The 10870-nt window shown below is 45.4% G+C and overlaps 1 protein-coding gene across 5 annotated transcripts in view; it reads right to left on the reverse strand.

Moving 5' to 3' along the window:
- Nucleotides 1-10380, reverse strand: part of PPP4R3A (protein phosphatase 4 regulatory subunit 3A) — a 52021-nt gene extending 41641 nt beyond the window's left edge. For 2 of the 5 annotated variants that reach the window (XM_055361248.2, XM_004055577.5), the window contains exons 1-2: nucleotides 9872-10330; nucleotides 9303-9501 (exon numbers count right to left, since the gene is read on the reverse strand). In XM_055361248.2, the coding sequence (XP_055217223.2) occupies nucleotides 9303-9444 (142 nt within the window). In that variant the 5' untranslated portion in view covers nucleotides 9445-9501; nucleotides 9872-10330. Of the gene's footprint in view, nucleotides 1-9302 lie in introns of all 5 variants that reach the window. The other 3 variants (XM_055361249.2, XM_055361247.2, XM_055361245.2) reach the window with 3 other exon arrangements.
- Nucleotides 10381-10870: the final 490 nt, after the last annotated feature.

The following is a 10870-nucleotide window of genomic DNA, read 5'->3' on the forward strand; positions in this document are numbered from 1 at the left end:
CAAGTGATTCTCCTGACTCAGCCTCCGGAGTGGCTGGGACTACAGGCGCACACCACCACGCCCAGCTAATTTTTGTATTTTTAATAGAGACGGGGTTTCACCATATTGGCCAAGATGTTCTAGATCTCCTGACCTCATGATCTGCCTGCCTCGGCTTTCCAAAGTGCTTGGGATTACAAGCTGAGCCATCGCGCCTGGCCTCAATACTTGTTTTTTTAGGGCATCATCATACAGTCATTTCACTGGTAACACTGTACTGTTCTATAGCAGGAAAATGAGTATTAATAATGACCCATAAACACCAAGCATTAATAATGACCCATAAACACATTACGAATAAGAGGTTAACCAATATATTCATTTACTGTTTAGGAAAAACATTCCAGTACACATTTAGTCAACATTCCATAAAAAAATTACTGACTTTTAAAACTTATGGTAGGCCAGGCATCGTGGCTCATTACTGTAATCCCAGCACTTTGGAAAGCTGAGGTGGGTGGATCACTGGAGGCCAAGAATTGGAGACCAGCTCAAGACCAGCCCGGGCAACATGGCAAACCCTGTCTCTACAAAAAGTGCAAAAATTAGCTGGACATGGTGGTATGTGCCTGTAGTACCAGCTACTTGGGAAGCTGAGGCAGGACGACTGCTTGAACCCAGAATGTTGATGCTGCGATGAGCTATGATCACGCCACTGCGCTCCAGCCTGGGTGAAAGACCGAGACCCTGTCTCTAAAATTTAAAAACAAAAAAACCCAAAAAACACCTTCTGGTACACAGCTTTTATTCATCTGGAAAATTCACTTGTTTAGAAGATTTAACTTCCTCTCACTGAAGAAACGAGATAGTATAGAGAATTCCTGTAATTTTTATGGTTTTATCTTCACTATCAACCAACTAGACTCAGGTAGCAGGGAAGTAATATGGGAGTGTTTGGGTTTGGGTTTAAGTAACTTTGGTCTTCACCACAGCCCTGATTTGGATAAATACTGAAGGATTTCAGAATGAAGAGCTACACCCTTGTCACTCCTAAGCAAGCAGCTCAATCCATCAGCTTCTAGAGTATATTGTCCTTATCAATATTCAAGGCTTAAGGCAGGGACTTATGTACTATGCTTCATTAGTAGAGATAATGCACCATCAAAAATGAGTTAATGCCAGCCTGGGCAACATAAGGTGACCCCATCTCTACAAAAATAATAGAAAAAATTAGCCAGGTATGGTGGTGTACACCTGTGGTCCCAGCTACTTGGGACACTGAGGTGAGAGGATTACCTGAGTCTGGTGGTCAAGGCTGCAGTAAGCCCTGATCACTGCACTCCAGCCTGGACAAAAGAGTGAGATCCTGCCTCAAAAAAAAAAAAGTCAATGGGGCCCAAAATCTTATGTAGGTGGGAGACTAAAGTGTGCTTTTTTTTTTTTTTTTGAGACGGAATCTCGCTCTGTTGCCCAGGCTGGAGTGCAGTGGCGTGATCTTGGCTCACTGCAAGCTCCGCCTCCCAGGTTCACGCCATTCTCCTGCCTCAGCCTCCTGAGTAGCTGGGACTACAGGCTCCCGCCACCAAGCCCGGCTAATTTTTTTTTTTTTGGTATTTTTAGTAGAGATGGCGTTTCACCGTGTTAGCCAGGATGGTCTGTATCTCTTGACCTCGTGATCTGCCCGTCTCGGCCTCCCAAAGTGCTGGGACTACAGGCATGAGCCACCGCACCCGGCTGAGACTAAAGTATGCTTTAAACCCATAACAGGTATGTGCTCCAAGTCCTTCTTTCCTGATTTTTCCAAAAAAAATTTAAATGCCTCATTACATAGTGGCATTTAAAAACTAAAATGGGCCAGGTGTGGTAGCTCACAGCTATAATCCTGGCTACTCAGGAGGGTGAGGTAGGAGCATTGCTTGAGGCCGGAAATTCAAGACTAGTCTGGGTAACACAGTTAAGATCCCACCTCCCCTGAAAAAATTTAAAAATAAATCAGCTGTGCATGGTGGCATGTGTCTATAGTCCCAGCTACTTGGGAGGCTAAGGTAGGATTACTTGAGCCTAAGAGTTTGAGGCTGCAGTGAGCTATGATCGTGGCACTGCACTCCAGCCTGGGTGACAGCAAGACCTTGTCTCTAAATAAACAAACTTTCCAAAGTGAAATACTTCCCCTTGTACCGACACTGAGCTCTTCTTGATAAATATACAGAATGCTTGGCATATACAAGATTCTATACTACTGACTGATCTGTTCATTTCTCTCACAGCTCTTACCCCCAAAAGCTTTTCCACCCTAAGTGTTCTGACCTCCTTTTCTAATCACAGTAGGGATAGAGGCAGACCCACCTACAACGAACATGGAGTTCTATCAAGAGGCAGAAACAGCACAGAATCCCAGTTTTACCATTCGCTAGCACTGCTGCCTTGAACAAAAACATTTCTCCATGTCTCATTTTCTTCATGCCTCAAGTAACAGTGAGAATTTAACCTGTTTAACTGTAAGATATGAGTCAGAGAACAGATAAAACTATTTTGAAATGTAAAGAATACTTTATAAAATTCAAGGTAAAAACTCAATGTAAGCACACTATTCTGGATGCCTTGGCAAGTACTTCATAATAAGGAGCACAAATATGATTATGGCCAAAGACACTCTTCAGTGTGTGGAGGAATTCCAACTCCCTTACATTTCTTTCTTTTTTAAATTTTTTGTTTTTAGAAATAGGGTCTCATTCTGTCACCCAGGCTGGAGTGCAGTAGCACGACCAAAGTTCATGGCAGCCTCAAACTCCTGGGCTCAAGCAATTCTCTGGCTTCAGCCTCCTGAGTAGCTAAGACTACAAGTATGTGCCACATGCCCAGCTAATTTTCTAACTTTTTGTGGAGACAGGGTCTTGCTATGTTGCCCAGGCAGGTATCGAACTTCTGGCCTTGAGCAATCCTCCCCCACCTTGGCTTCCCAAAGTGCTAGGATCACAGATGTGGGCCACTGTGCCCGAGCTACATTTTTTTTTTTTGAGACAGGGTCTTGCTTCATCAGCCAGGCTGGAGTAGTGGCTCAGTCACAGCTCACTGTAGCCTCGACCTCTGGGCTCAAGCAATCCTCCTGCCTCAGCCCCAAGCAGCCGGGACTACAGGTGTTTAACACCACACATGGCTAATTTAGAAATTTTTATTTTGTAGAGATGGGGGTCTCACTTTGTTCCCTAGCCTTGCATTTATCAACTGTAAAACTGGCAGGTGGATATGGTAAAAATCATAATGGTGAAAAGTAGTACAAAGGGGCAGAGGGAGAGAGTATCAGGAAGAATAGCTAATGGATGCTGGGCTTAATACCTAGGTGATGGGTTGATCTGTGCAGCAAACCACCATGGCACACATTTACCTATGTAACAAACCTGCACACGTACCCGGGAATTTAAAATAAAAGTTGAAGAAAAAACGAAAGAAAAGTAGTATAATGATTTGACCACAAAGGGAAAGCACAAGGTATGAAATTATTATCCTTACTTCAAGTTAACAGACACAGCATACACTGAAAGAATTAAAAATAAAAACAAAATAATCTGAAATGGAAGATGGAACTTTGCAGGTATACGGCTATCACAAAAACTGAGAGAAATAAGGTAATCTATCTTCATTAAAGAAAAGCATGGGCCAGGTGCGGTGTAATCCCAGCACTTTAGGCGGCCAAGTGGGAAAGATCACTTCACATCTGGAGATCGAGACCATTCTGGGCAACACAGTGAGAACCTTTGAAAAAATTCAAAAATTGGGCCAGGCATGGTGGCTCATGCCTGAGCCCAGGAGTTCGAGACCAGCCTGGGCGACAAAGTAAGACCCACCCCCTTCCACCTCTTAAAAAAAAAAAAAAAAAAAAAAAAATTTTTTTAATTACCCAGGCGCAGTGGTGTGCACCTGTAATCCTAGCTAGGCGGGAAGATCAACTGAGCCCAGAAGTTTGAGGTTACAGTGAGCTATGATCCTGCCACTGCACTACAGCATGGGCAACAGAGCTCTTAAAAATTAAAAAAAAAAAAAAAAAAGAAAAGAAAAAGAGCAGGGTGCGGTGGCTCACCTGAGGTCAGGAGTTCGAGATCGGCCTGGCCAACACGGTGAAACCTCGTCTCTACTAAAAACACAGAAATTCACCAGGCGTGGTGGCAGGCACCTGTAATCCCAGCTACTCGTAAGGCTGAGGCAGCAGAATCGCTTGAACCCGGGAAACGGAGGTTGCAGTGAGCCGAGATTGTGCCATTGCACTCCGGCCTAAGTGACAAGAGCAAAACACTGACTCAAAAAAAAAAAAAAAGAAAAAGAAAAAAAGAAAACAAAAAACGAAAGGGATGTGTTCTTACAACCTATTTTGCCAGCAGAAACCTACTGGATAAAGATGCAATCCAAGAAATGGGCCCAGAAGCTTAGTGGGACATCCCTTTTCCTCTAAAGCAAGGTAGGTTGAGTGCCAAGTTACTCAGTTTTGGAAGGGAAGGCATACAGTACTTACCAAGACAGATCTGCTCTGTAACATGAAGGCCACAAGTACTTCCATTTAGAAATTCCCTTCTGTGATTTTTAGACGAGCATATAAGCTCCCCTAACAAGAACTGAGCCTACAGTTGAGATAGCATCATTATAGCTTCCCTGTCCACAAATATAGACCCAATAATGAGAAAATTTTAAAACTACCCAGCCTTTCTATACCCATGCTAACACTACATACATTATAAAATTCCCAAACGCTTTGTCATTACTAAGTAGTGTATACAGTTTAAAATGAATTGCCTGAATTTGAATCCCAACTCATACTATCTTAATAGATGAATGACTTTGGACATGTTGTCATCCTTTCTGAGAGAACTTATCAAAAAAAAGAAACGCGGCTGGGTGTGATGGCTCACGCCTGTAATCCCAGCACTTTGGGAGGCTGAGGAGGGCAGATCACCTGAGGTCAGCAGTTCAAGACCAGCCTGGCCAACATGGTGAAACCCTGTCCCTACTAAAAACACAAAAATTAGCCATGCATGATGGCGGACGCCTGTAATTCCAGGCTTGAGGCTTGAAGCATGAGAATCCCTTGAACCTGGAAGGTGGAGGTTGCAGTGAGCCGAGATCATGCTACTGCACTCCAGCCAGGATGACAGAGATTCTGTCTAAAAAAAAAAAAAAAAAACACACACACACCATTTATTTCACAGGTATGCAAAAGCCCCTATCACGCTATCTCTAGCACTGACCACCAAATTAGCTGATAGCCTATTTCTAAGGTGGATGATTAACACATCACAAAAACTTAATTTTACAGACAATAAAATACTTGAAAAGTGTTAAGAATCAAATATTTATTTTGTTTTAAAGAAATAATCTGAAAATCAAACGTTTTTTTGGGGAAAAGCTACAAGTAATTTAGAAAAGAAAAACTTCAACACAATAATGACTAGGTCTAGCCCAAGTATGGAAAAGCGCAATAATTTTAAGTTTCTATTGGACAAATGACTCAATTTATGGAAAATCAGAAATACTTTCCATTTTGCTCATGACAACAAAAAGAAAATATCAATTATCCTATGATGGAGAATGGAGCAAGCACACAATAATGGCTGACCCCAACTGGCAGTCAACACAAAAACATTCATGTAAAGCTTGTAGATAAACTATAATTGAAAAAAAATTTTTTTTTTTGAGACGGAGTCTCGCTTTGTCACCCAGACTGGAGTGCAGTGGCGCTGATCTTGGCTCACTGCAAGCTCCGCCTCCTGTGTTCACACCATTCTCCTGCCTCAGCCTCCTAAGCAGCTGGGACTACAGGCGCCCGCCACCACACCTGGCTACATTTTTGTATGTTTTTAGTAGAGACAGGGTTTCACCATATTAGCCAGGATGGTCTCGATCTCCTGACCTTGTGATCTGCCCGCCTTGGCCTCCCTAAGTGATGGGATTACAGGCATGAGCCACCGTGCCCGGCCGAAAATATCTTTAGGCTAAAAGTAATTTTCATTTTCTTTGAAATAAACCTTCAGGCTAATAAAGCAGCAAATGCAAGTAGACAGTAACATGTGAGTTTAATATGGCTAATAGCATTAAATCAGACACTGTGGTTAAGAATTATGTAAGTCAATATAAGAAAATTGCTAAAAGAGTTTGGCACATAGTAGGTACTCGGTAAATTTTGACTTATTATCCCTATTTAGATGTTAGAAGAAATGTTAATCATCGACTAAAGATTACTGACAGTATTTCACAAGTATCCTGGAACTTTTTCTAAGTCCATGGTGTGTGTGTATGTGTGTTTGTGTGTGACGGGGTCTCCCTCTGTCACCCAGTGCAGTGGCATGATCACAGCTCACTGCGGCCTCCACCTCCTAGGCTCAAGTGACCCTCCCACCTCAGCCTCCAGAGCAGATAGGACTACAGGCCCGTGCCACCGCACCAGCTAATGTTTGTATGTTTTGTAGAGATGGGGTTTTGCCATGTTGCCCAGGCTGGTCTTGAACTCCCGAGCCCACACAATCCATCGGCCTGGGCCTCCCAAAGTGCTGGGATTATAGGCGTGAGCCACCGCACCCAGCCTAAGTCCATTCTTTGCATTCAGTTTTCCTTACAGCCTAAATTTACAAGGGCACATCACTAATTTAGTTAAGCTCTCCCTGCTAGATAAAAATTAAACTCATTTTGTTTTAGTCATTTAACCTCCAACCTGCAAAATGGAGGAAGAGAGATTTGTGGCTATTTCCAAAATGGTAAAAATATAAATGGAGGTTCGGCACAGTGGCTCACGCCTGTAATCCTAGCACTTTGGGAGGCCGAGGCGGGTGGATCACCTGAGGTACAGAGTTCGAGACCAGACTGGCCAAAATGTTGAAACCCCGTCTCTACTAAAAATACAAAAAAATTAGCCAGGCATAGTGGCACATGCCTATAGTCCCAGCTACTAAGGAAGCTGAGGTAGGAGAATTGCTTGAACTCAGGAGATGGAGGTTGCAATGAGCCACGATCGTGCCATTGCACTCCAGCCTGGGAGACAAGAGCAAAACCCAATCTCAAAAAAAAAAAAATCTATACATATTATATATACTATATAGTATATATACTGTAATTATATATAGTATATTATATATACTATAATTATATATACTATATATTATATATACTATAATTATATATACTATATATTATATATACTATAGTTACATATACTATTATATATACTATAGTTATATATACTATATATTATATACACTAGTTATATATACTATATATTATATATACTATAGTTATATATACTATATATTATATATACTATAACTATATATGCTATATATTATACATACTATAGTTATATGTACTATATATTATACATACTATAGTTATATATACTATATATTATATATACTATAGTTATATATACTATCTATTATATATACTATAGTTATATATACTATTATATATACTATAATAATATATACACGGAAAAAAATTGCTTATATTAATTATGCAGAAAAGCATACTTCTGATAGTACGACATTAAACTTTTATACTTAAAAATATCTTAAAGGATTTTTTGTATAATGAATCAAATTAAACACATGATGTGAAGGTTATATGTATTATTTTTAATATGGATTTCAATAAATTGATCTCAAATCTACATATGCTTTCAGCTGGGATGGGGGTCATGCCTGTAATCCTAATACTCCGGGAGGCCGAGGCGGGTGGACTGCGTGAGGTCAGGAGTTTGAGACCAGCCTTGGCAACAGGGCAAAATCCTGTTTTTATTTTTTTGAACGTAAAAAATTAAAAAGAAATCTACAGATACTTTCATCTCATAAGAAGCTGATACAAAAAGCCCGTATCTTCCAACATACTATGTAAAGTTTTCCAAATGTGTGAAAGATCTAGAGTAGGTTATTATGTGAGTCACATACAAAATTACACTAACACTTGACATTCAAATTGTATTTTAAGAAGCCAGTAACTCAGGCCCAGAAAAATACACCCAACATTCAAAAAGTTTTAAATGCCCCCAAAAGAAAATAATTTATCTCCAGATTTAAGTTACTTTGGGTAACCTTATAACCTGTGGGCAATATACTCCAGATTACCACTTTCAATTTAAATAGAACGTCAATATTCCCAGAGTCTTCAATTACAGAAGGGCTAGTCTTGTTGGTTTTTCATGGAATTGGAGTTCTGGGGAGAGTCCAATTGAAGAAAATTCCTTGAAATTAGTTTGCAATAATTCAGATACAGAATCGCTACAATCATAATAAACTGGCATCGTTAGCAACTATAAAATACAAACTAATGTACAAAGAGAAGTGGAAGATAACTTACTTTCACGTTTGGAAGTAACAATTTGAGAATAGTTTTACCCCACTTGAGTATTTTAAGTGAAATTCACTGTATATCGCCAAAAACAGTGGCAATCCCTACAGAGAATAAGTCTTTTAAAATATGAAACAGCACATGTGGAAAAAAGAAAAAACGTGAAACACTTAGTTTCAAACAACTTAGTCTTTGAACCTTGAGGGCTGTTTCAAAATTTGTGAAGCATAAACACTAGGGAAGATCCGAAAGGTTTTAAAAATTATCTGCCAACTTCTCTGCACCTGTTAACCAAATTATGAACACCCATTTAAGCAATCAAAAAAAGCTCATATGATTCCAAATTTGCAAGATGTTTATATAGTGAGCTACACACAAAATTCTGCATTACTATAAAAAAGACAACCAACACTGGTGAACAAAAATCTTCGCAAGGGAAAGCGTTTTCTCTTAGTGTAGAGTTGCCAGATACAGTGTTGCCAAGCTTCAACACGATCAGAAACATGTAGCAAAAAGATGTTTAAAAAGAAAAACAAAAAAAGCACAGCAAAACGTTCTTCAAAGTGTGAAAGGTCCAAGAACTTTCTTAGCTGCAAGCAAAGTTTCATGCCTGCTTTACAGATGGGTGAACTAAGGCAGAAGATCGGATTAATCAGTGTCTTTCTCAAGGTCACTCTAGTGCAAAAGAACAGCACGCTCCGGACTCCCTATCTCAGGTCCTCGACCTCTCCACACTCCAGGGCGGCACAGCTCAAACACGCTTGGCCCTCCTCGTACCCAAAATGCCACCAGGCACTCAGAGAAAGGAAACATTTCAAGCGCTCTCCGGGGAGCTCCCGCAGGACTGGGGTACCTGGGGACCGTCCTCCCCCGAGGTGGCTGCCCTCCCCAGCCGTCCCTCTGTTCTCGTGGAGCGAGCGCCGTGCCCCGCAAGAACCAGGGAGGCGGCCCAGGGCCGTGGGGGCTGCGAGGGTCCCGCCGCGAGGGGCTTCACTTACCGTCGCTCTCAGCCCTGACAAGCAGGGACATGCCCTTCAGCCGCTCCACGTAGCCAGACGACACATGCCCGGTGCCCCGGTCGTCCCACTGCCGGTCCTCGTTGAGCGTGTACACCTTCACCCGCCGCCGGGTGTCGGTCATCGTGCCGCCCGGGAACCGGGGCGGGGGCCCCGCCAGCAGACGCCCAGGAAAGGGGCCCTGGAGAGGCGAGGGGCGAGGCGTGAGGGCGCCCGCGAGCGGAGGGCTCCCCGGCCTCACTGCCGCCGCTGGGCGCCGCGGGGCCGCGCCGCCGCCTGCATGGCCCGCTCCAGGGACCGAGCTCTGGGCCGCCGCCTTTCCTCGCCTCCGGCTCCCCGGCGCTATTGTCCAGGCCCGGCGAGCCCGGCGCCCGGCAGCCCCGAGGGGGCCGCGCAGCGCTTCGTAGCCTCCCGCCCCGCAGCGCTAGGAACTCGGGGCTCCCGTCACTGCCCTGCTCCCGCCTCCGCCATGATCTCCGCGAAGCAGCTTCCCGCGCCGCCGCCGCCTCCTCAGGCCGCCGCCGCCGCCGCCATATTTTCCTTCCTTATACCTGGCCCTGCCACCGCGGCCAGTGGCTCCCTTCCGCTCCCCCTGTTTTAAACGTCAGAAGCCGACAGGCGCCTGATCCTGCTGCAACTGCTACCACTGCCCGGGAGACTCTGAGGGCCCCCGGCCGCCCAAGCGACCCGGACTAGTGGGAGTCGGTTTCCCTCCGCCGCCGTCTCTTCCGTTTTCCTCACACAGCCAAAACCGCCGCCATCTTGGTTCGCCCCTCAAAAGCGGCGCGCGGGGCCACCCAGGGAGCAGCTGCAGGGGCGGCTCGTAGCCCCACCATTTAAAGAGACAGCAGCGAGACCGGGAGCCTTACTGCGGCGGAGGCTTCCGACGGAGGCGGGAGGCGGGCGCGGAGTTGCCGAGGTGGCGGGAGCGCAGGGAGCGGAGGAGGCGGGACGCTGATTGCGCCGGTGACAGCCCGAGGCTCCCTCCCGCCTCCTTGCACGCACCGTCGTGCGAGCGCGGGGCGGTGTGTGCGTCCGTCGCGCCCTGTGTTCGTCATCAGCCCCGCTCCAGGAGGCACGAGGGGCGTGGATCCGTCTGCGGCCTCTGCCCGCGGGCCCCGGCGCCTGGGCCTCGCCTCCGCCCGCCGCCACCTTCCCTTGTTCCTGCCCCGTCCCTGCCTCTGCCCCTGCCCCTGGCCTGCGGACGCCGGGCAGCGTGGGCCTGGACCCCTACCCGCTTCCTAGAGCGTTTTCCCGGGGCCGCCTTTATGGCTGAGTCGGGCGCTCGGGACCCACCCGGCGCCTTGCGGACTTGAGGGAATGAAATGGAAACGCTTCCGGGGAAGGTCGCGGGTGTGGGCGCCTAGGTCGGCGCAGCCTTGGGAGCCGCCGTGGGTCGCGGACTGGCGTGGCCAGTGTGGAAACGTGGGACTGTTTGCGTTTTCTGGGCGTGGGACCGAGTCCCAAGTGACAATTCTAAAACTTCACCTTACAGCCTAGGCAAGCCCCAAGTGCTCCATTCCTTCATCCTATCAGAACTGTCTGCCAGC

Source organism: Gorilla gorilla, chromosome 15 (genome assembly GCF_029281585.2).
Source record: "Gorilla gorilla gorilla isolate KB3781 chromosome 15, NHGRI_mGorGor1-v2.1_pri, whole genome shotgun sequence".
In the NCBI taxonomy this organism is placed as follows: domain Eukaryota; kingdom Metazoa; phylum Chordata; class Mammalia; order Primates; family Hominidae; genus Gorilla; species Gorilla gorilla.